Source organism: Rhipicephalus sanguineus, chromosome 3 (assembly GCF_013339695.2).
Source record: "Rhipicephalus sanguineus isolate Rsan-2018 chromosome 3, BIME_Rsan_1.4, whole genome shotgun sequence".
NCBI lineage: Eukaryota > Metazoa > Arthropoda > Arachnida > Ixodida > Ixodidae > Rhipicephalus > Rhipicephalus sanguineus.
The window spans coordinates 66,503,668-66,529,732 of record NC_051178.1 but is presented as its reverse complement, the minus strand read 5'-3'; the positions used below and the strand labels follow the sequence as shown (position 1 = coordinate 66,529,732).

Sequence of the window (26,065 nt, the reverse complement as noted above, 5' to 3'; positions counted from 1 at the left end):
TCTTCTTACTCCGAGCTTAAACTGCTCCGCTCTAAAAATAGTGCGTTCTAGTTGGGATTAACGTCTTCCTAAAGCGCTACAGATAGCTTCTTTAGAAAATGTAAGTGTTTCGGACTATCTAAGGTTCTGATTGCCTTCCTTTTAAAAACAGCGCATGAATACAGCGACAAAGGGCGACGCATCGGGACGGGCGCTGATCCCTTTGTTCTCTTTGTCTCTCTTTTTCTCCATTGGGCCTCGCGCACTTATGAAACTACCCTTGTAGCTTTTCGCTCGAGACCCATTTTCTGTATTTCACTGGAATAAACATTCATTCATTCATTCATTCATTCATTCATTCATTCATTCATTCATTCATTCATTCATTCATTCATTCATTCATTCATTTTTCATTGTGTTGCTGCGCTGTTTTTAAGATGAATCCTAACTAATGCGGCCCACTGCCTTTTCTAGTATCCTCCGTGCCTTGGAAACCGGACCATGTAACCTGCTTATTATTGCTCCAAAACATATTCATGAGCGATTCAGAAGCGATTGGAATACATCCACAATGAATCATTCACAGGCGCATCGTCGCCCGTTAGCTAGCTTCTGTAAATTTCTCAACAGTTAGACTGAGATCGTTGTGCCGTCGCAAAGTCAATTCCCATAAAGCATTTTCCTAATACCCCCCATTGCACAGAAAAATCAAGGATGCAGCACCAAGAAGCAACGCACCACAAAATGTTATGTTTGGAGACTGGTGTTAGCTATACAAAACGAATTTTAAAACAAATATTATAAGAACGCATTCTCATTAAAATGGTGCCACCAGAACCCTGGCCAATGTATTTAGGCAAAAAATTGAATGTTCCCTTTTGTAACATGCCACTTGGTAGTAAGTACCACCTTCAATATCTGTGATGTTAACATATGGCCTCCAGGTCGAACGTTTTTAATCGTGGTAATTTATTTCATTTGAGCTTTTCGATACGGTGCCAACGTGCATCCGCTTCGTGCATATCATCATCATGATCATCATCATCATCACGTTGTCCAGGTTCCGCCTACGTTTTTCTAGTTAGCCCGTTCCTATGCTGGCAAGGACCATGTTATCCCCGCTCAGTTAATAACCGCTGACCACTTGACTTTCTGCCACCTCCCCCTACCCAAATGCCTGGTTGCCTTCTCTTGCAACCAAGTCTGTTATTTTTAATGACCAGCAGTTATCTTGGCTACTGACTACACACCCCGCCCAAACCCATTCCTTCTAGGTGCCCACTGAGATGTCATTAACACCCTCTTATTGTCTAACCCACTCTGTAAGCATAGATACGAGTTCTTGGTCTATGACGATAGCAAGAAAAATAACTGAAGTTATTTTGCCCTCTCATGATGCTTTCTGCAGAGAGCGTTGGATCTTACCTGTTAACGAAGAGAAAACGAGCAAGAGGAGGAGGCAGAAACTTGCACGCAACATTGCGGCCTGCGTGTCTCACGTTGGCAATGAGAGCCCACGGAGGTAGACATCGATTATAAAGAACCTTATCTTTTCTCGTCGTTTAGCGCTTCCTTTCGGCCGTACTATTGGCACAAAATGTCGAAAGACCGAGGAGGAATGAAGCATTCCGCTTAGCGTATTGCTGTTATCAACCTATGTGGCGGCCCGTGCTTTAGTATCGGATGCAGTTGTGTAACTGCACGTGTGCCGTTTGTGCTGCACTTCCACTGCCATTTACAGCGGCAGAAATGGCACGGTGCCGGATTATCGCGGTTGCAGGCCACGCCAGTTATGTAATTCCCCGATATCATGCGATACGCCTATACTCTGTCTATTGTGAAAACGCATCTATTCTTGCAAGTCATTTTTGCTATGATGCCCAATGATGTAAAAGACGTTTGATATAATGATATAGACCTTATGCAAAAATTGCTGCCATCTGTCGGAGGTTTGACGAAGCTACCGATTCGGCACCATGTTGGAGGCTTGTGTCCAAATCTTGTTGCTAGGGGGGTTATTGCTGTCGCTGTACAACTTCTTGCTTGTACCTGCTTTGATAGTGGGCAATCGGGGCATAAAAACGTCAGACGAGCGTGTAAGGGCCTGCACACGTTACCGGCGTTTCCTAGCTATTACGTTGACAATTATTACGCGTAAAGAAATGCCTCACAACGAGAAGAAGGTACAAGTTTGTTGCCGAGTCACATGTAAGCCTGTCGTCGTTGAGAATGAAGCTTAGCGCTAGGTTATACATTTTGTCCGCTTTCAGTGTAGCGAATAAACCGTTGTTAGCTATCTAAATATCATGCGTGTAGTGCATGACGGTTGGGAGGAGGCTTTAGCGCGCGACACGGCAAGGCACAGCGATGACAGTAAGAAAGTGCTGTTCACCCATTTCAAAGCGCATTTCATAAGGGACAGCCTACGTCGACAAGATGTATTTTGCATTTAATTTTAAATAAAACGTTGCCCTGTTTCTTTATTTTTGAAGCGAAAAATATTTCTCTGCTGTTACCACCGACGTACGCACGATTAAGATCCAAAAATTTCCCACTTCTCATGCTCGTGAAAAGTGAACATGGAAAGTAAGCCTTAGTTGCTCAAAGAAGTAGGTACCGGTTAGCTGGTATTTTAATGAACATCCTTACATGTGTTCGTACGTAACACGACAGGTCGAGAATATTTGCGTTCACATCGTCGCTTTCGGGGCCTGCTGGCGCCTTACAATTTCAACCCGTTTCCGCACGGCAGTTTTGTGTCGCCGACTGAACGCTTGCGAAACCACCTCAGCGCGTAACCAACGGTAGCGCACCCACGGTGGAGTGTAACACATTTCCTGGAGCAGCACTTTTTTTAGGGGCGAAGCTCCTTAAAGCGGCACCCGCTTGTCCCTCGTAGTGCGTAACCAGTCGTAACGCTAGTACCAGATCTTGACCTCCAAGGTGGTGCCGGTGGGAGATTTCTCCTGTACGTTGTTGAACAATAAAAAATTCGCAGCGTGCGCGTTAACTAAAAGCGGAATTCTTCTGTCTCTCTTTCCCCATTAGCAGCCATTGGCATGTTCCAGTAGGAAACGTTAGTAGAAGTAGAAGTGTCTAAAAGCCGACTTCTTCTGTCTCTCATTCTCATTAGCAGCCATTGTTTACCTCCAAGGTAGTGCCTGGTGAGATTTCTCCTGTGCGTGATTAAACAATAAAAATTTTGTTCAAAACGCCGTTGATTGATGAAATAAACCAACGAAAGACGCCAGATGTTTTCTAAAAACAAAACGAAAAGACGCCAGATGTTTCTAAAGCAAAACGAAAAGACGCCAGCTGCTTAACGAAAGACGCCAGATGTTTTCTAAAGCAATGGTTTTCTAAACAATGAAAATTTACAGCGTACATGTAAAATTAAAGTGAGCTGCAAGTCGTCATAACTCATCGAACCTTTAGTATAAACGCGCCCGATCTCACGTCGGTGATGATGTACGGGGCAGAATTCACGGAAGATGCACGGTTTACCGATGAACCTCCGCAGCTTCGCCCACTCATCATCATTCACTCCCTGGATATGCTGTGATTTTTCTGTTTCATGCGAAAAGTGCCACACATGTTAACATTTCACAGCACACAGGGGAAGACACAGGATTTTTCCGAAGGTGGATCAGCTTCTGGGAGAGCCTGATGTGTGCTGGGAGAAATAAAGAAGATACCACCGCCACCACCTGATATGGGCTCTTCTTTTGGGTATAATGTAAAAAATATAAAATAAGGGAGGGCGGTCAGGCCATCCGGGCTGCCCTCTAAATTTGGTAGTGATAGCACATGAAATGCTTGAAAAATACCCACAGTGAAGCAATACGCGCGCAAAGCATTCCACCGAACGCTACCTTGTTAAACCTGTCTAACATGTAATTGCTATCGCAATGTAATAAACAACGTAATGGTGTCAACAGCAGCGCAGGCATGCAGCCGCGATGCAGCTTTGAAGCTCGTACACGAAGCCGCGGTTTAACTGTACCTGCAAGCACACGCGAAAACTGTCTGGTTCCTGCATGACACGAAAGAGTGTTCTCTGATGAGTGCCGATGCTGTCACATATCGCATCTGTTAAGAACGGCGAACGTAAACACGGCGTTAGTCGTAAGCAGTAGCCGGAGCAGCGGAACGATCTGCCGCTTCTCGTCAGCCGCGGGGAAATCTAATAAACATGGTGGTTAGTTGCCCGTAAACGTTTTTCCACCACCCCAATTTCCTCAATCTGAGCAACACGGCGCATGAAAATATGCCGGCATTGCCGTTCCCATCAGCCGCCACACGCCGATGCGGGCGCTCCGTGTGCGCACATGCGCAGCGCGCTTAGCCTTCAACATGGCAGAAATGCGCAGGGCGGCCACCTAGATGGCAGCAGATTTTGCATAAGGTCTACATTTGTCGTTTCTGAGTCACTGTGGCATGCTCATCTTCCATAGGGGACTACGAGGCCAAGTCCATTTTAATATCTGCTGAACCATATTCTCCTTCCTGCATCTTCAGACAGAGTGGTCTGCTATTAACAGGTCTATGAGAAGTGAACTCGCATGTAAACAAAAACTCACGCCTCAGAAAAAGTTTTAAATTTCTCTGCCTTGATGAACACTTTGCAGACTCCTGGCGTCAGAGGCCAACAAGTACGCCGTAGAGGCCTAGACCGAGGACACTCCTCCACGAAAACAAATAACGTCCACGTAATCTGTGATGTTATATCGATAGGTCTGAAAAATAAGCAGTACTCACTCGGACTCACTCAATATTATTTCTTGCTTCATACTAACTCGGATTACGACACACGAAAACGCTACGCAGCCCCGCTCATTCATACTCAGACTACCCAAACTTCGTGGTAGCTTAGGAGCTAAAATGTTTCGCTGCTAGGCTCGATGACGGAAATGCGATTCCCGGCGACGGCGGCCGCGCTTCGAAGGGAGCGAAATGCAAGAACGCCCATGTATGCAGATTTAGAGATAGCGAAACGAAACACGAGGTGGTTAACTAAGCACGTGGTCGGTTGGGTACCCTACCGACGAAAAGCGGGAAATATATGGTTAGGAGAGCAGATGTATTCAGATTTAGGTGCACGGTATAGAAACTCAGGTGGTTAAGTTTTTTCGGGGTCCCCCACTACAGAGCGCCTCATAAAGAGTGAGAGAGACAATAAAATGAGAGAAAGAATCCTCTCAGAACCAGAATTCTAGCATCCAGTTTGGTACCCCGCACCAAGGGGAGGGGAAGAGGGAAAGAAAAATGGAAAGGAAAGCTGGGAGAAAAGCAGACGCGCGATAAAAAGAAACACAAATAAATAAACGCAAGGCGTACAGCCGGAGTACTATACCCTATTCAATATGCCACTGGCACGCAAAAAGTTCCGTAAGTCCTTTATTTATTTCCGGCGTGAAGACAGTTCGGGTCGGCATTCTAGCACTGACTGTTCTGGCAGGGGTCTCCCGTCAAGGCGACAGAGTGCCTCATACGGTTATTTTGATGCGTCTCTCTTCGTAAATATATTACTGAGCCAACCACAACTTTCCTAAGCTGGACACACACTGACTCAAAATCACCAATATTCAGATCTGCGGACCTCTCTGAGACCCACATTCCTCAAAGTCCTGTTCATCCGGGCTGACCAAAAACAAAGCCATCAATATTCTGCTGAGCAGGGTTAACACAGACAGGGACTCACCGAAATACTGCGTAACAGGTTTCACTCGAACTCGAACTGCACCAGTACCTCACGTAGCTGCACGCAAGTCTGGACTCGTGAAAATGCTGCCCAAACAGGCCAACTCGTACTCAAACTCACTAAATCCTAGTCCTCCGCTCTCCCTTCTACTTAAACGCCAGTCTACTTCCACATATGCAAATAGACTAGGGTTTTCAATGACGCCCTTTTTAGTGATTTGAACTATTCAAACGCTAAAAGAGCCTCACAAGAATGTTAAAGGTTTCCTGTTTGAAGTCTTATGGCCCGACAATTCCCGAGTTAGTGTCAGCTAATTAGAGGCCCGTATCGTACTCCGGCGCATCAATGCACAGACTTCAGGTCACCTGCGGGCCATCGCTGCGCTGTCCTCCGACATGGCCGATGCCTTGGACAACTTGCTACTGGGCCCGCCTTCTGGCGCATCATAACGCGACCTGAAACGCGCGTTCCTACAGTGCATAAGCATAGGCGTGCGCAGGGGGGGGGGGGCAAGGGGGCGAGAAGGGGGGGCGCAAAGTCAGCCCTATACATGTAGGGGGGGGCGAGAAGAGTGGCGCAAAGGCAGCCGCATACATTGACATAATAGGGAGGGGGGCGCTGCGACGAACCTTCGCCCCCCCTAAAGGGGAACCCTGCGCACGCTTATGTGCATAAGGCTATCGCACCGCAACCGGCTTCAGCAGCTGCTTTCTGAGAAACTCGGCGACCAGCTAACGTCAGAATTGCTGCACAACATGCGGAAGCTACGTTACTTGGTCAGCACTCCTTGAACTATAGCCAACTTCATATACTGTACGAAGTGATTTTGCAACATTTCCCACAGTTCGGATGGGTGTTACTGGCGAACTCTTACGATATGTGTCTCGAAGCGGTTCGCTACAACAGCCGGCAGCATCTGCGACTGTTCAAGTTCGACCCTGGCACCTCTAGCCGTTGCGAGAGAATGGCTGCCAGAAACCGACGCTCGCGCCTTGAGGAAACAGTCGGACGGCTCATCAATATACTTAAAATGCCGGCAAGTAGCGGCAACCGCAACGCTGACCACCAACTTCGGCATGACCGTTCGTCTGCACAGTCTCGCAGTAAACCAAGAGACCAACAGCGGCCGGTGTGGTGGTAGCACTGCCGCCTTCGTGAACAAGCCAGCCGCTGCACTGAGATTTCTTTGTGAATGGGAAAGTCGCCGACCAGTTGGTAACGGCGGCATGCGCCATCGGTCTTCGAAACCACCTATTCTTTGTGGTCGACTGCAACAGTGCCACCCGTTCCTCGTCGACGCCGGAGCCGAGCTGACTGCCGTTCCCACCAAGGTCGGAAATCGCCAACGCGGAAAGTCCACACCTGCGCTCAGTGCAGAGCATAAGACTGTCATCATTTCGTTGGGGCTCCAATAAAGATCACCTAGCTTAGGCATCGAATTCAGGTGCCTGTTGAGGTGGGCGTTCAAGATCGCTGACGGTAGCGCTGCCGTGCTGGGGGCGGATTTTCATCGGTCATTCCAACATGGATGTGAGTGTAAGCAATTTGCGTCTAAAGGAATAGGTCAAATTACTCGTTATTTATGGCCTCACCTTCCCTCATATGGCATTTGCACATTTCGGCCGGTGTCAACCTACGACAAGGTGCTTGGTGAGTACACGCTACTTCCGCAATCGGGGGACCTTTCGTAATCGGGGGAAGAAGGCTCGTGTTTTTAACTTAAGGAAGTGTCACTTCCCTATAAGACATTTTTAGCGTGACACATCGCAAGTTGCTCCTAGCCATTCGTGCAGCATCGGCGTCGGCAGCTAGTGTTTGATTCGCTGCACCGCGAAAGCCCCCCCCCCCCTCCCAGTACAGTAGCACAGGCTTTTTGCGGACCGCATCGCTGGACTAGGGATGAAGAAAGATGTTCGATGCTAGGCAAGAAGTTGTCAAGCACACTCGCACAGGAAGCACAGCAAGCACACTCGCATAGCACTGCAGCTGTACCAGCCAAAGAAACACAATTTCGACAACGTGCATGCAGACTTGGTGTGGCCTCTTTCTCTCTGCCGAGGATATGAGTACCTCTTGAAATATGTAGACCGGTTCTCAAGGTGTCATCAAACGACCCTTGCGCAAGACATAACTGTTCCAACGATGGCGGAAGTATTTATTGCTACTCTGGTGTCGTGGTATGGCGGCCTCCTGCGAATAACTGCTCTCCGAGGGTGGCATTTTCTAAGCTGACTTTTTTCGCCCTCGCACTACTTGGCACACAGCTTCATAGGACCACGGCATGCCACCTATACAACAGAGGCGTGAGCGACTGCTCTAGCGACAACTGAAGGTGTCATCCACCGTCACGTTCGATAGACAGCACTGGGTGCAGAAGCTGCTTCTACTACTACTGGGTCTGCGCACAAGGAAGGATGGCCTCGCCATCAGCTCAGGAGAGAAGCTCTATGAAAAATAAGTTGACATTCTTGGCGAATTTTTCGGCACCCAGCAAGGCACACCTCCGGTGCCTGCGCAGAAACTGCGTTTCTGGCTCGGCCACTTTCAGCCTACACTCCATCACCTGCGACAAACAGTTGTTGAGATTCCCCACAAGAGAGAGAGAGCAGCGTAAGTCTTTCTGCCACGCGGCGCTTTGAAGCCACCTCTCTTTCCTGTGAAGGGCATTACGTATCGTTTAGCGTTCCGAGAAAACTTGACGCTCGTGGAAACATGAAACCGTATCTATCGACCGCCTGAAGCCAGCCTATCTTTAGAAATGTTACCAAGATCCGTTTATCTCTACGCCTCCGACATTCCAGAGAGGAGAGGGTGCCCTTACAGCGTCAGTCTATCGCTCCTTTCCCTCTCTCACTCTTAATGGTCAAGTGCCCATCGCCATGACCCTGACAGACCTATGCTTAATTGTGATTTTACGAGGACATATTCCGCGGTTTCCTGCGAACTGGCTTTGACAAGAGAGTCTGGGGATTGTGCTCAAATTGCAGCGCTTGCGTGAGCCCTTTAATCACTCACATTGCGTTGCTTGCTTACAGGGTGCCTGCGTGTGGGTGACCTACTTCTCGTATTTATCTCCCAAATTGGATCACTGTTATATCGCCCATATGCCACCAATTTGCTGCCCGTACTATCTATGCAGTGTCGCCACCGTTATCGGTCGCGAGCTAGAGGACCATCGTGGCGTACTGTGTGCCCATGCGCGCAGAGTTGAGAAGCATTACCCCGTGTCTTATCACCTGTACGATGGCGCACTTCCCATTATTAGCTTACGATTACCGCAAGTGTGGCAATTTGCCGGCCCCGCACCATCGACTGCTTAGCTGTACGATATCCACCTACGATATGCAGGGTGTTTTTTTTTACAGACAATAGAGATTTTTTACAAAAATGCTATAACAGCCAGGCCCCTGTCGTCTTCTCAAACTAACTTTACGCCGAGGCGGGCAAGGTTTGCCACACCTAAAGCTTCAGTGAAATGAGCAAATAACAAAAACTAGTTAATTAACTTCTTAATTATTAACTTGAGCGCAGTTGTTTATATAAAAAAATGTAGGACGTGTCAATGTGTGGCATACCCATCGCTTAAAAATCCCCAAAACAAACGTAATTTGAGATATTAATAATCAAAATTCAAGGCCCCGATCCCGGCGAAATTGAAACTGAGCGCTCCGGGCGCGCAGGAAATGCGTCAGCTGTGTTACGTCAGACCTTAAGCTAACATGACGAACTTTGAAAAAAAAGAGCGCGTCCAGTAGAGTGTGCTCAGGAAAAACGACAAGTCGTCTCAAGTGCAAGAGTTGACAGCTTATTTGCGTTTGGTGTGTTTCGTGGCTTGAAGAGCAGAAAGCTTTAAGCAAACCTAAAACATCGTTGCGAGGAGCTGTGGAGGGCTTGCCGAATGAACTGCAGCATGCACTTTGCGCATTAACAAAACTGCTACGAAACTTGCATTTATATCTTCTATGCATTGTATACAAACAGACGGTATAAGATGTAGCACGTAGAATGCTGAGCGCACGCATACTGTATGCGCTGAGTACTGTATGCGTCCATAAGAAAGGAAAATCTTCTAATTTGACGGTGAAAAAGCTTTTTACACATGTTTAACACCCGTGTTTTCTATTTCAGTTGCCTTGTACAGGGGTCATGGAAAGAAACGCGATCAGCGCGGCGCGCTTTTTTCATCACTCTCTGATCTTGGTGGCAATTAAACGATGCTAGAAGGGTTCTTGTATGTATCATGGATGACTCTAGGGGCTTTTTATTACCATGCACGTTATAGCCGCTTGAAAAGAAATGCGAAACAGCAGAGAATTTAGATGCCGCACTGTTCACATTTATTTCCATCACTACTGCGCAATTACCCGAGTGATCTCGAAGATGTTTAATAACTTCAATCACTAGATTAAATAACGCAACCGTCGAAGAGCTATTTCTTTATGGGCACCCTGAACCCATCAGGAACCTCTAACATCGCGCTACTACACCAGCGCCACCGTGGCCACTTTTTATTCAGGGCCCGGAGAGATTGCGAAGGCCACATTCGATACGCCAAAGAAAAGCGAAGGCAGTGCTCTGCGTCAAACGCGTGCCGCTGATTACAGAAGCAGCTTCGCGACCTCTAACCGAAATTGACGTTTTTCGAGAATGCTCGACGTTTTGCGTTGTTGGCAGTGCACAGTGGAAAATGTTAAGCATCAGCAAAGAAAAAACAGCTTAGGAGACAGACGGAACACGAGCGCTCTTGTGCTATTATTCTTCGTTCTTGCGGACATTTTCATTTCGTCTTAGCGTTCTTCGTACACCGGTTGCTCTTTAATTGCGATAGCAATAACATGGACAGTCGAGGCGCACTTTCGCCGTTGCTGTTATGTTCCGTATAATGTCGAAGCCGATGACATCGCCCCGCACGTCTTATGTTCGACGTGGGAGCGAAAACGTGCGAAGGCTGCCTACGAGCGTGGCTCAAGCCGAGAGTGAACGTGCCGGCCGGCTCCGCCAAGCCAAGGTGCATGAAGGGTGCCGAGGAAGGAGGGGGGGGGGCAGGTTGCGTCGTTCGGTCGGAAACTGCGACCTTGAGCAAATAGCCCAGGTCGCGTGCTATACCGGCAGCGATCAGCAGACGGTTCATGGCTTTGTAGTTGCTTGAAGCGATAGAAAGCTGAAAACCGCTTATCTCGCTGGAGATACCATATTCCCTTACACCTGCATTTTGCAGAGCTACACCAGATTACACCCTAAAGGAGTTAGCTGCTAGCCTCATTTCGTATAACATTCCAATTTCTTGCTATCGCATTCATTGCTTCGCCCTTGCGACAAAACCGTGACTTTTCTTGATTTCTTTTTTTTTATATGTGCATGATGTGAAAAGAGAAATCACAGATTCTGGCGCCGGAAATCACCGGCTACTGCATGGCACAAATGCAGATATAAAATCTTTCGCAGAGTGCCTAAGATGTTCTTTTGGTTCTTTTAATGCGCCTCTTCTTTGGTAACTGCTGCCATGGTAGCTTGTTGTTGTGCAGTACCGCAGTGAAGCAAGATGCGAGGTCACTAAAAAAAAAAGCAGAGCCAAGATGGCGAACAGCTGGTGTTCGAGGAACCGTACCGCGATTCCACGATTTAATCTTATACGGCTACATTGTTTGGTTAAGTTTGAGTTGTTATTTCGTGTGTGTGCACGCATTATCGCCGGTGATTAGGGAAGTAGTAGGCGCCAAATGTAACTGCCGAGCTAGTTTCATGGGCAAATGCAAACGCAATTACTCTGCCGTGTTCGTGTTTTTGAAGAGATGTGAGGTAAGTTGGCCTCAGGCATGGGGCGTACCAAAGAAAACAAAAAAAATGCTTCGGGAAGCTAACGAAACATGAGAAAATCGGGAATGAGAAAGATGGATACCTTGTAGTCCTTGGGAAAATCAAACAACGAAACATACCTTTGCAAAGAAGCTGTATACATAGCTAGGACATTCCGTCAGTGTGTGTGCTATTGCAACAGCGCGCGTAGGTGGCACGGAAATTGCGCAAGGCCCATTGCTGACCACTGGTCCACTAAAAAATGAAGAAGGGAAGACGCACGCGGCAAACACCAACGTATGTTCCACATAAATTGGGCAAGCCCCGAAACTTACCGCTGGTTCACTAAAAATGAAGATGGGAACGCACGGGGGGCCAACACCACCGACCGTGCATAGAGCGCCAACCGGATGCGGCAAGCCAGAGAAGACGACGCATGTCACAGCCAAGAAAAGCATGCTCCTGAAATGGAAAACTTTAAAGGTGCATACGCGAAATGCAAAAGGGACTTTGTGGACAGACATTTTGGATTTAGTGGCAGGGTGTTTGAACGGCTAAGGTTCCAAATTCTGTGTCACCTCTGTGTCTTTCGCTAAAGAGCTTCACAAATACCCTTTCACAGAGTGGAATAGTTCCTCAAAAAATATTTCTAGGATTGCTGAGATTCTGTCAGTAAACTAATAACCATTAATGCAAACTACAATTCCACATGATACCCTGAACTAGCGTGAGGTAAATGCAAATATTGACATAATTATATAGTGAACTGAACGTCGATCGCACGAAAACCTTGAAAAGTACACACCTTTCCCCCGCCAGCTTGCCCTCCTATAATCCACCTAAATCGGTTAAATCTTGCCAAAATGGGACTACCTTGGTAAATCTACCTGTGTCATAAATTCTCGCGAACTTGAGGAAATAAATGCGAAAGATTATCCTTCAAGAGAACACCGGCGTACATCATTTATAACGTGCATGACTAAACTTTCACTGGTGAGTTAGAAATGTGTGAAGCTTCGTCTCCGGCGAGTTGCTAGAAGTACTATGGCATCCCGAAATTTAAAAATTGTTGCTTGAACTAAGAACCACTCCGACGCACTACATTAGGTTTCTTTCTTCTTCTTCTTCTTTTTTTTTGCGGTTGCAACGGCCGCTTAGTGCCGTAATCATCAAAGTCAAGCAGGCTGCCTCCTACTCTCCTGACGAGGACGCGCCAGCTGCCATCAGATGACCTCGCGACGGAGTGGAGGGTGTCCATTGCTTCGCATATGTGGATGGAGTAGACATGCAGTATAGGCGAATGCTCTACATAGGCAGTATGAAATTAATCTTTTATCGCAGAGAAAGATTCAACGCACTCAGTTGCTTTGGATACGAATAAACGTAAAATCCGACCGTGTTTGCATAAAAACATTTCCGTGCATGCCACAGCACATCAGCAACCATATCACATGCATGGTGTGTAACCACTTAGTCTGCTGGAAGCCGCAATCGCCGCCTAGACTTGGTAGGTGGGCACGTGTGGACAATGTAGATACCGTTCGTCTCAATTGAATAACGTGAATCGAGCGAAATAATAAGAATACCCGTTTTATCAACATATCACACCAATTTTATTACATTTCAATTCAATCTTAATAAATAAGACTTCAGAAAACAATACCTATTGATAATTGGTGTCTTTTTTTTCATTTAGATGTTGCAATGTTACCAACTTAAGTGATGTCCTTGGTACTACAGTATGCAGCAAAGTTCACCGTGATTGAAAACTTCAAAATACGGACAATATTGTTGCTTAATCTGACTCGTGCGCTTCGCCTTTGAGCTGGGCAGGCGGCGTCGATGTCGGCGTACTATGGTAAAAATCAGGTGCTCGAGGTCTATAGACTATCTTACGTATGACGCATGGGCGCCGCCACCCTTGGGCTGTTCAACGAATGTTTTCTTATTTTTTGTATCTTGTGACGGGAATTGAAAAGGCCAGGAATCACCCAATGCACCAACCCAACCTTTTTCACGTGTATACGCCCACCGTAGCGCTGTTCGTTTAGTGGTTCAAGATAAAGAATCGGCAAGGTTAACAACCCGGTATGGCGGCACCGAAAGCCACCCGTAAAATTGTCTATAGAAAACTGCCGCTGACCACCCGCTCGCGGCTGCCTTTGTTGCATAAATTTTCCTTTCCTTTCGTCTTTTTTTTTTTGCTTTTGATACCGACGCTCTCCACTTGCCTGCTGGGATTTGCTTTGTTTAATCGTATTGGTTTACTTATTCTGGTTTGTGTGTGCCATTTGATCATCACTTTTGCGTCAGCGTGATGCGTCGCATAGTTTTCTTGCTTGTGTCTCGCGCTGTTGGCAGGTTAGCGCGTGGTCTGTTTGCCTAAACTAACGCAACAAGTACCCCTGCAACACAAGATAGTCGCATTGTTTGTTGAACAGCTCGGATGTTACAACAATACATATTACGGTTTCATAAATATATGACAACTGTTCAAAATGACACATAATGCACACGTTTTTAGTTCATTGCAGCAGTCCTAAATACCACTAGCATTACAAAGAAGAACGGAGTTACTTTTATGTTGACTGAAGTTAGCATAAAAAAAATACATTTAATGCATGAGAGCTTGCCGAAACGGCTTCGTTTGTGTCATATCGTGTCATATCAAAACGTGCCTGAAGCGTTATTGGAGTCAATCGGATTCATCACGATTTGTATTCAATATTTCAACGTATTGTTGAAAAACTGTAAGCAGGTTTTGGCCTTTTACTCTGTTTTTTCCCTAGGACATAATGCGTGAACGCTGTTCGGCACAACCTAATTGGGAAAAGGGTTTCTTTGTTGCCTCTTGGTTCACTAGCAACAAATGCAAATGTAACAATTTACCGAGATAAGATGTCTGTCTGTCTGTGATTTTTTTGCCTCAAGTCGATGTGAGCCGCTTGAGTATGGACGATAAGGTTAGCGTGGGTGTCTGGCATTGTTCCTACACTTTTTTATCTTCAAACGTAAGTGTGAAGAGGCTGCGGTCAAGAGGCTTGCCGCTAATACTTCGATATTGTATCTAGAAGAGCGCATTTGGGTGAGGCCCGTCGCCTAGCGTGACATTCTAGAAGACCAGAATTGTCATCCACTGATCTCCTCTAGAGGGAGCTGAATCGGGCTTCCAGCGCGCGGGTTTGAAGCGGTCTGAATTTGCCGGTCTGTACCCAAAAGCGACCGCACGACCATTCGATTGCCGCCAGCGGACCAGCGTTTTTTCTTTTTTTTTCATACAGTGCTTTCATGTTGTGGTTTCAACGACACAACTTAAGCAGCCCAGAAAAGACTTCAGGAAAAACGTTTGAAGCATAGGTACCTCGAAATCAAAACAATTATTGCTCATTTTACTAGGCAATAGCAGTGAGCTTACAATACAATTACTAGGCAGTAGGAGGATCGGCTGGTAGTGGAGATATGCTATATGTATGTGAGCTCCTCCCCCCACCCCCCCCCCTCCCCCCCCCCCCCAAAAAAAAGAAAAAACAAGTGTAGTAGTAGGGGAGGCTGAGCGTCTTCCTTCGTTTTCACTATGTATACGTTGGCAAAGTGCCTGGCTACATCGCAAGATGTGCGTGGTTGAAGCTGAGGCTACGGATTCTCTGTGGGACTTGCTATTCAGTGAGGGTGCCAAACAGAAGTCATTCTTCAAGTGTCAAAACCGGGGTGGTCTACAGATGCCGTCATCTTGTGTAATATGCCCCTTCCAGACAACAGAGACAGCTGCTCAGTCGATCCACTTCATGCGTATTGTGAGATGTGTGATTGCGTCGTATATCAAGGTTAACACGCATCACACTGCAGCGGCAGCCTCGGCCACTCTGGAACGCTATTTTAACGGCCTGTTTGTATTCTTCGATGAAAGCGTCTCCAAGCGCTGGCATTTCTAGCGTCTGTTCCTACGGTTGCCGCAAGTGGCGGAACGTGCCGACCACGTGCTATCAACTGCTACACCGTAGTATAGTGCAAAGGTAATAACAATTGTTGGGGTTTAGTCCCAAAACCACGATGTGATTATGAGGGAAGCCGGAGTGGAGGGCTCCGAGAATTTCGACCACCACCTGGGGTTCTTTAACGTGCCTCTAAATATAAGTACACGGGCCTCAAGCATCTGCGCCTTCATCGAAAATGCGGCCGCCGCCGCCGCCGAGATTCGAACCCGCGACCTTCGGGTCTGCAGTCGAGCACCATAACCACTAGACCACATTGGCGGGCACAGTGCAAAGAACATAGAAATACAGCTGAATGACGGCGGCGGGCTCGTGTGTTTATGTGCCTTTTAGTGGTAGTGCATTCGTTGTGCATCTGTGTACTACACATGCACACGGGGTCGTGAAACGTGCATGCGTTTTCCATCATAACCGACAAGTATAAGCACCACATATCAGCTTACCGCGTCTAGTGTTGTTAATACCCATGTTGCTGTTGGCATCGTTACGCAACTGTAAACAACTGGTTATATAACGCATTTCCGACTCTGCGTATATCATTTGCGCCTATCTTTAGAGTAATTTCGTAACGCCTCGCTCAATGTGAAAAATTACGCCACAGTCACCTTCCCGCCGCATGCTCTGCATTACATCGATTCCTACAGTACGTGGGACCTGCGGAACTTTTTACCTGTCAGCCTGCTATTTCGGTCGCTTTAAGTGCGCGCGCACCAAACGCCAGAGAAAGCGCAAGATGGTGCTTCTGCAGTCGCTGCTGAAGCATCGAGCGATGATATGGTGATGAAAATACGGAACTTTCACCGGCAGTGCTTGGTGGGTGCCGCCCTCTACGCCTTGTTTTCAGATGCTCCGCGGCGCACAAGACACGCTTTGCGTCAGTTTTTCTCAAATCGACATAAGTGATAAGATTATCCAGCAGCTTTCATTTGCCGAACTCATGCATGCTGCAATTTCTTGAGGTGTCAGATGGTGAGGGTAAGTGTCCTGCGCCCATTCGTGCGCGCTACGAAAGAAGAAACCTGGCATCCGCCGGTTTATAGTACAAAGCTACAAGGAAATCCACAGGGATTTCAAAAAAGAAAAAGAAAACAAGAATTACTTCAAGTTGATGAAAAATTCGTCCTCGACTCCGGACGAGAGTGAAGTTTCCGTGAAATAGAAAACCTCATTAATTCATATCGCTGGGTGCTTCCGCGGCGACTGAAGAAGTGGCACCTTGCGCTTTCTCTGGCATTCGGTGCGCGTGCAGTTGAAGAGAGCGAACGAGCAGGCTGGCAGGTAACAAAGGACGAGCTTGCGCAGTGGGCGCTATCGAGCTTTGCAAAGCCTCCAGAAGGCGCCGCGGTGCTGTTTTCCACGTGCTCCCGCGGTCTCTAATATTTTGTTCGCGACTGTACCCACCAAAACCACGTAACAGGTGGTCACGAAACTAAGGTCACGTAACTTAGGGTTAACAGCGCGAAAATAAGACACGGCGGACAGGAAAAAGACGAGACAAGCGCTGACTTCCAACTGAATATTTATTGACACATATGCTCTTATATACCCGGGTTAACAGAAACCAAACGGTAACAGAAGGTGAAAACATAAGCAAAGATATGAAATAACTATACATCAACTATCACTGAGCCTGCTACGTCGACTCGCGCATCCCAAAAAAACAGAGCTCCCTGTCTGACAATGCAATTGATGGCTTGCTTACGCACGTGCCCCTTTCACGCGCCATCTGAGCTGCCTCAGAGATTATACGCTCATGGTCTTCTTTAATCTTATCCACGACTGTGGTCCTTTCAAGCTGCGGAGTGCACCCACACGTGCTCAGGTGAAGCGCCAGGAAGCCATCTTTGCCATTACGAACGTTATTGGCGTGTTCCCGCAGTTTGAAAGGACTCCGCACTCCGCAGTTTGAAAGGACCACAGTCGTGGATAAGATTAAAGAAGAGCATGAGCGTATAATCTCTGAGGCAGCTCAGATGGCGCGTGAAAGGGGCACGTGCGTAAGCAAGCCATCAATTGCATTGTCAGACAGGGAGCTCTGTTTTTTGGGATGCGCGAGTCGACGTAGCAGGCTCAGTGATAGTTGATGTATAGTTATTTCATATCTTTGCTTATGGTTTCACCTTCTGTTACCGTTTGGTTTCTGTTAACCCGGGTATATAAGAGCATATGTGTCAATAAAAATTCAGTTGGAAGTCAGCGCTTGTCTCGTCTTTTTCCTGTCCGCCGTGTCTTATTTTCGCGCTGTTAACCCTAAGTATGCACAACCAACTAGCCCAGTCAGCCACTTTATTAGGTCACGTAACATCACCTAACAACTAGCCACGTGACCTGACTAGCTGTTACGTTGTTTATGGCCTGGGAAGCCAGCTGGCGACTTTGAGTCAGGCCCGCCGAGCCGCTGTAGCCAGTGCAGCCTTGGAAGAAGGGTCCCACCCGCAATGAACCACATTTTAAAAAATAAATGTTGTGGTGTGTGTGTGTTTATGGCGGGAACATGTCACGTGACTAGCTGTTACGTGTGATTTTAAATCACGTGACTAGTTGTTACATGATTTTCGTCGCATGACTAGCTGCTACGTGGTTTTGGCGGGAACATGTCACGTGACTAGATGGCATCACTGTAGGTACCCGTCTGAATGCAGATATCAATTCCAGATTAGATACTTAGATATGAGCAAGAAAATTGCCTTGTTTGGTTGTGAAAAAATACAATTTTATTGTTGGCCTGGTTCGGTCCAAAAATAGGGTTCCCATTGATGATGGCGGAAACATGGACACCAGACAGAGCGAAGGGTCATAGAGTCATGTGTTTACCATGGCGCCATGAAAAATGCGGTGAGCTTACCGCGAGACTTCGAAATTTATGATGATGGCGACCGTGATGACAGGCAGTGACTTTGGTCATCTGGCTACAAAATGGTGATAATACGTGTGCTGCATAGTTACTGAGCTGTAAATTGCTGCATTGTAGAAACATACGTGCTTTCCGGGACCTCGAATCGTTTAGCGAGGAATATCTACCAGTTGTTTGCGGTGCCAGTTACCACAGAGATAGCGTAAAACGACTGGGAAAATGCTATAAAGTTTGTGTCAGCGAGAGTAAGAGTACAGCTCTACCTCATGCAAGACGACAGTTTCTAATACATGATAGATGTCGCAGCTATTTATGCAAGAGTGAGTTTAAAATGCCGACTTGATCAAAAATCAGCGACGACATATAATGGTGCACGCTAACAAGATGAAGTGAGGGTTGAGTTCGATGCTATAAGGACGAGCATTGCTGGACCACAGGAAATTCCAGAGGATTCGGCATCTGCGTAAAAGAGAAGAATACAAAATCAACAGCCATTCTCGAGGGGGAAAAGAAGGAAACGGTATGATCACATTATAGTTGACCTTTTGAGCCCATAACATATCTATCAGCTAGATAGAGCTGCGCGTAGTTCTGCAGTCAATATTGAACACGTTTGTTTTAGACGAGTGAACTTTACCTCGATCTTAGGCGATGCCGGCGAAGGCGGCTTGATGATCTTCACAAGCCCACTGTGCAGATTGTCCTGGTATAAATCAAAGGTTGTAGATAAGTAGTGTGACGGCGAGAAAGTAACGGTAAGAGCTCGCTTAAATTGTATTGATAGATAGCTGCAGTCGACCTATTTTGTAGTATACAGGAATCGCAGAGGTGGACATCTTGCAGGGCTGCTGGACAAATTAGTGGCGGCGAAGTAGTTTTTGGAAACGGCAGGTAAATGCCTTTCTGTTTCTTTTAAATGCGAGATTTATTCTGTCCTATGCTTCCAGAGCGTTCGCTACTCGACTCTGCAGGCTCACATTATGAAGTACACTAAGCTCAGCAGAAAGTGAATATGCACAATCGCGACGTAAATGACGTTTCTTACCTCCAGTTCACCTTCAAAGCATTGCCAAGAGTAGTTCCGCCGTATCCGGGGCTTCTTAGGACAACTTTCACAATGTGTCTGCGTAAGAATCAAAGGAAAGGGTAATTAATGCAAAACGGAAAAATTAGCCCACGCGCAATGTCAGCTACGAGAATATTCTATTAAAATATAATTAGGCACAAGAAAGTTGACGCACAATCTCTCCCCAATAAGAATGGCTGTGCGTTCCGCAGCCGAATTTACCGAGAGGTGATGCTATGATTTCTCCTATCCGCCTTTTCCCCGCCGCCCCGGCGCATGCGCCCTCCCCTAGCGGCAAAGTCGCGAAACGTCTCTTCATCTCGGAGGCTTTGCTTCTGGCAATACTGGTTGTCCCGGCCCCCACCACACCCCTACCAAAACGGCAGAGTGCCGCACAGGAAAATGAAAGAGGCGGATTAAGCGGGTCCTGTGCTTACTGCCGGCACGTTATCTCCGCAAGCTTCTTAATGTCGTCTGCCCACCTAACTTTCCGCCTCCCGCTCGCGCGCTTGCTTTCTCATGGAATACAGTCTGATCGCTAACAGCAACAGACTGGACGCAACCACAGGAACGGGTTCATTGGAGGAACGTGGGAGAGGCCTTTGCCCTGCAGTGGGCGTATTCAGGCTGATGATGATGCTACGATGAGCTAAGAGAAAGACAGAGAGCGTCAACAAAGAAGAAATGCAGTGTTGTTGACGACAACAACAAAAATGGGCGGATCGTACGCACACGTAGGAGTTGGCGTAAAGCGAAGGTTTACGTCGCGAGGTGCAGTGGAGTGTTGTGACGCTCAACAACCGGCAACAACGGCACCAAAGTATATCGACGACGCTGCATGCCGTTCCGAATTCGTCTCTTACATAGTACTTTTCGAAGTATTTGTCTGCGCCGACAAACGAGACATGCTTGTCCATCAAGGCCGCTATCCGTTGCAGCTTCGCCTTTCGCTTTCAGTTGTTTGTTCGTCAAGCTCCTCGTCTAATATATGGCCGCGGCGGGCTGTTGTCCTGCCTATCGCTACTGGTACTAACGCTCCCACGCAGCCCATCTTCCATGGCCGCCCACGAGTTGTTCTTCCGTGTTTTGTTTCGCGTTGTAGTGTTCACGACGCTCGTAGTCTTTCATGGCCGCCACGAGTCGTTGCCTTCTTTGACGTCTTCGAGCCAGCGTAGTTTGGTGGTCCGTGCCACGTTTCATCGCATAGCGATGACGCGCCTGTTTCGGGCGACGGTTCTTTCGGGCCTGGGTGTCCTTGACGCTGAGTGGAGGCGAAATGATGAGAGATCCGTGTACTGTGCGATGGCAGAGCACGTTAGTCTGCCTCAGAATAGTCATTTGAAGATACGAAAGACACTTATTACTGAAACTCACAAGGAAGCATAGCTCAGTGTCGTGGAAAGGGGGAAGGGGAGTAAAAGATAGCGGAGACGATTGCGATCTTTCTTGCTCCCGCAGGCGCGGTGCCCCCGATGCTGCGGATGCGTGGAGGCCATTGTTATCTGGTGGTGTAGCCAGAAAACAAGCGGAAAGGACACAGCAGCGCCCGAAAAGTCGTTGCGAGAGGGAATTTTTAAATGTGATCTTTGCGCCCTGCAGTGGAAAATGGGGTAGAAAGATACGAAGAGGATAGAAAGAAACAGAGAGCGATAGCAAGATGATGCGCATATAATCACAGCCGCTCAAGCTATATACCACATGCGATCGCAACACAGAACAACACAATACACTGCTCAGCGCTCAGGCCCCGTGTGCGGTTTCGTTGCCGTGTACCCTTTGCAATCAAACGCGACTATACGTGAAGCGAGGAATGGCACTAATCCAGCCACTGTTGGTTCTTCACGGGTATTAATAGTGGAAAGATCGGAAGCCACGTACCGGCACTGTGCGTAGAAGCACCTTCGAAAGCGACAGATTGGGCACCTTACAAGTTAGAAATTGCATATTATGTGCGGTATATACAGCAGAAGAATTGATGCCTGGGCAAGTTGGAATTGGTTATGCATGGTGTGTAGTCTTTCCTTTGTCCATTGTTCTTGCGCCGCCCGTTTCGAAACATGCATAGCGGTATGTACATCCGTCCTTTTTCTCATCGTGTAATATATTTTCTGTCTCCTTGTTTCGTTACCATGAACAAAGGAGCCCGCCGCAACGTATACGAACTCACGGCGACCTCTGCTTTTTCGCTCTATCTCATATGCATCAAAAGTACTGACGTGGCTTGGCAGATGCCACATGCGGTACACTATGCATACGAAGCCGATCAGGTCTCGTGCCTTTTGTGTGACGTAAATGAAGTTGTTATGAAAACGGAACAAGCAAAAAGGATGCTGGAAACAAGGAGAAAGGCCTGTGGTAACTTAAACCAGGAAGTCCCGTTCAGTGGCCCTATAAGTTGAACCACATCATAAAACATAGATGTTTTTTCGTTTGCAGCGCTACAAACAAGATGGTACCAGGCCAAATTTTCTATGTCTATTCAACACCAACGCCCTCTCTGTGCACAGCCGCGAATTCATTATATCAGCTCCCGAGTGGTTCTTCAAATGAAGGCCGGGTGAGGAGCTGTTTTAAAAGATATAAGAAAGGTCCCGTCATTTTTGCATTAATTTTGCTTCCTCCTCTGACAAATGAATGAACGTTTTGTCACTGAAAGCAAGCTATCTACCAATTTTGCGGTATATCTTTCCTAAATATCCACCTCGGCTGAGTATTTCTCCAGGTCGTTCATTATTTAAATACATCCGTCAAAATGTATAAATCCCTTTACCAATATGTATTGCAGGCTTCCCGATTCGGTGCAACCACTCGACGCGCAGACTGCTGTACACTCCTTCGTCTCCTGCAGACCTTGGTCCGTCCGCTTGAGCTGAAAAAACGAATATGCTTCGTGACGTGTCTCAAAGCCACCACACGCAAATACCAGCGCACTACAAGTTTTATAGTATTCGACATCGGGCGTTACGATTTAGTGCACATGTTTATGGAATAGAAGAGCGCCAAAATACGAAACTGCACATATATGCAAAACACTCCGACCAACATGTTAGCCTCCGGTTAGGCTTCCTCCACATTCGTTTTAACGTTCTCCTTGTTACAAACATACTTTCGATAATGACTTTACTTAATCAGTCTAAAACTCAAACTGGACTCAAACAGCCTCCTGTTTTTTAGCGGTGGCAGTCATTCAGCATTTCACTTCGGCAGAATCCTACTGTTTACGAGGTTATGACGAAATCAGAACACATTCACCACATCGTCGCGTGATCAAAGCTGGAGTACGCTGTGGTGAACCTGTTAAGACACTGTTTAGCAATGGCTGTTGTTTAGTAGTGCTGTGATAACCATGGTGAATAAGAATAAAACAAACTGTAATAGATTCCATTCTTAGCGATGTTTAAACAAGCCAAAGCGCGTGTGTATGCACTGCCATGCAGGAAAAGTTATAGCGATGTGTCCGTGTAAGTTTCCCAGTCGCCTTGCTATTCCGATAGTATTTAGAGCAAGCTTTCCGAGCATCTTTAATTAAAGGGGCCTCGCCATACTTTTTCAGCATGGTCAGAAAACGGTACCGATCGGTAGTGAAGTCTCCTGAGAACACGTGAGCCCAAATATTGTAGCGCAACACGCGGCCTGGAATTTACAATTAATTCTCAAAGAACGCTACAAATCGTTCCCTCTTCTTCCTACAAATGATGCCACTACTCAGATTATTGGACCATATACCCAATCTTCAGGCCATTTGAACATGGTGGGCTGCATAGTTTCCGCAACCGCCGTGAGAGGCTGCCACGTGCCCGCTCGCGCGCTCGCGATCACACTAAAAGTGGGCCGCGCGTTCGAAGAGACATAAGAAAAAAAGAAAAAATGGTCACGGTCATGACGCGCGCTTGACGTAACTTCTTTTCCCCTTGTCATCCCTCCCTGCTTTGCTTCCAGCGTGCTCGTCGGGACTAAAGTTACTGTAACGGGAAAAGTACCGCATTCGTTTTCTCTTCGGCGCCGCGCCCTTTCGGCGGCTTTGCCACATAAATGTTCAAGCTCGCTCGCCTCGCTAGTGTCTCCCGGCCGCCGACGCACGGCGTTTGGAGGGTGACTTATAGTGTGTTTTTATAGCCTCAAAATAGCGTGCAGGAACTTTACGACATCCCGTATCGTTTTGACACTTCAGCGCAAGCCTGTCGAGGCATCCAAGAAAGCTTGGGTGTTCCGCTTTTCGGTGCAGCAACCGGCGGGAAACGGGCAAAGCCCTCTTTGCTATTCCCAGGCGGGAAAAAGGATGCCAAGCGACGGGCTGTGTGGCTGCACAGAATACGGCGGGAAAGATTTGCTCCCACGACTGATACCCGCCTATGTGAGGCAAGCGTTTCATTAAGAATTCGCGAATGTTGTTTCGGAGAATGTTTGGGTCTCCCGTGCACCAGTGCAGCTTTTTTCACGCCGCTGCCGCAGAAAGTTGATGCACAATACTCATCGTCGGACAGCTCCTAATTATGTTTGGTGTAAAATTGATGACTTTGGGCTCACATATAACGATCAGAACACCACGAAAACTTACTGCTACAGATTGGTATTGCGTGATGTGACTGTATGACGAACATAAATAACGGGTAGTAAAATGAAAATTATTGCACGCATGTCATGTAAGGCATGATTTACATGCTACGCTCATGATGCTGTCGCGGTCGGTTCATTGGCTTGATATACACCAAGATTGGTATTGCGTTACGTGACTGTATGAAGAACATAAATACCAGGTGGTAACGTGAAAATAATGGCACGCATGTTATGTAAGGCATGATTCACATACCATGCGCATGGTGAACTCGCGGCCAGTTCGCTTGCTTGGTATGCATCAAAATCGCTATTGCGTGACGTGACTGTATGACGAACATAAATACCAGGTGGTAACATGAAATAATGACACGCATGTAATGTAAAACATGATTTACATGTTACCACGTGTCACTAACTTTCGTAATGCAAAAATATGTCGTCATATCAGTTTTGGTTATATGCATTTCATTAAACGACCGCGAGCGCCCCGACACCATTTCATGTAAATCATGTTTTACATAGGATGCCTGTCATGATTTGCACGTTAGAACCAGTAACTTGTGTCGGTCATACACTCTTGTCACGCTATACCAATTTCGGTGTGTGTCAAGCTAGCGAAGCGGCCGCGAGCGCACCATGAGCGTGGCATGTAAATCATGCCGTAAATGGCATGCATAATATTATTTTCATGTCATCACCTGTAATTTGTATTCGTCATACAGTCATGTTATGCCATAGCAAATTTGGTGTATATCCCATTAACGAAACGGCCAGGAGAGCACAAAGTCGTGGGCGGCTAGATAGATAGATAGATAGATAGATAGATAGATAGATAGATAGATAGATAGATAGATAGATAGATAGATAGATAGATAGATAGATAGATAGATAGATAGATACGTTCGAAGTCGCAGAAGTTCGCTAAAATGCTTCGCATTTAATAAATACCGACAGCCGAGCGCGTAAATACCGCGCAGTTCGCATTTATTTATCATGTTAGTACGCGTGCGTGCGCGTGTAGGCAAGTGAAAACTGCCGCTCTTTCTTTCCGAATCAGTTAGAGAAGAACGGTATGCTTCATTCGGGGCTGCAACAGCGCACGCAAAGCGTAATATGATGCGTTACTCCGCGTGAAATCAACACCGCACCGCCGCAGCTCTGGCCGCGCTGGACCAAATATGGCGGCGGGCAGGACGGTCGCGGTACTTTTCCCGTTCCAGTGACTTCACTCGGGACGAGAGAAGACAGAAAGCAATTACAGCATGGGACAAATCTCTGTAGCTCCTTCCGTAGTTGACCGACTCTAAAAAGTGTTGCGGTGGTCGATTCCTGAGACAATCAGCTCCTTTAGTGAAGCCATTCCACTGTTACTTAGAAAAGTGTTGCTAGGCCCCTTTAAAAAAAGAAATGTGCTTTCACGCAGAGCTGAATTCGCCCCTCTTTACCTTAGCCTACGTAGTTGTGCTGGCAACCATGGACCATCGTTCGGTTGCCGACAACACCACCACCATATGTGCAATTTCACGTGCTCACCATATTTCCGGGCGTCTTCACGAAGTGGACGGGGCAGGTGAGCACGTGCGCCCGCGTCAAGACGTCCTTGCAGTCGTTGCAGAAGCAGTGTCCGCACACGGCGCGCCACGCCAGTCCCGCGAGGTCGCCACAGCGTAGGCACTGCGACCCTTCGGGGGGCCTCTGTTCCAGCAGGATGCGCGTCCGGTCTTTAAGGTCAGGGAAGTCGCGCACCGTCACCTCGAATGCGGCCATGTCGCCTTCTTTCTATCCCGCCCACGGAACACACTGGGTATTCAGCGTCTGCATTGCAGAAATGTAAAGTTATAGGGTTTATCATCTGGCTGCTCGCATACACCCGGAAGCCGTCTGTGTGCAGCGAACGCCGAACGAACCGCGAAAGGTCAGCTTGAATGTCGCTTTCCTTTGCGAGCTTCCCAGGTGCGTGCGACTCCGGGTTTATTGATTTACAGAAGCTTAGTTTAAGTGCCGTATCCAGCTTCACGCAGGTCTACGCCCCGATCACATATCTGCCACTTAAGTTATCAGCATTAAGATGTGTACTCGTACGCACATTTTTCCCTTACTATTTGATTCCGGTGTTATAG

At 47.3% G+C, this 26,065-nt stretch overlaps 1 protein-coding gene across 2 annotated transcripts; it reads right to left on the bottom strand.

The window, feature by feature from the left end:
• Nucleotides 1-18,172: 18,172 nt before the first annotated feature.
• LOC119386701 (uncharacterized) lies at nt 18,173-25,815 on the bottom strand. Of its 2 annotated transcripts, XM_037653993.2 has the most exons (5): nt 25,479-25,815; nt 22,159-22,257; nt 19,368-19,445; nt 18,960-19,025; nt 18,173-18,781 (listed from the first exon to the last, which is right to left on the bottom strand). In XM_037653993.2, exons 1-5 carry the CDS (start codon nt 25,710-25,712, stop codon nt 18,731-18,733), a joined length of 528 nt encoding a protein of 175 aa, XP_037509921.1. In that variant the 5' UTR covers nt 25,713-25,815; the 3' UTR covers nt 18,173-18,730. The 2 variants fall into 2 exon arrangements, with proteins under 2 accessions (XP_037509921.1, XP_037509922.1); XM_037653994.2 differs by lacking the exon at nt 18,960-19,025 and having other exon boundaries at nt 25,479-25,814.
• Between the last annotated feature and the right edge of the window lie 250 nt (nt 25,816-26,065).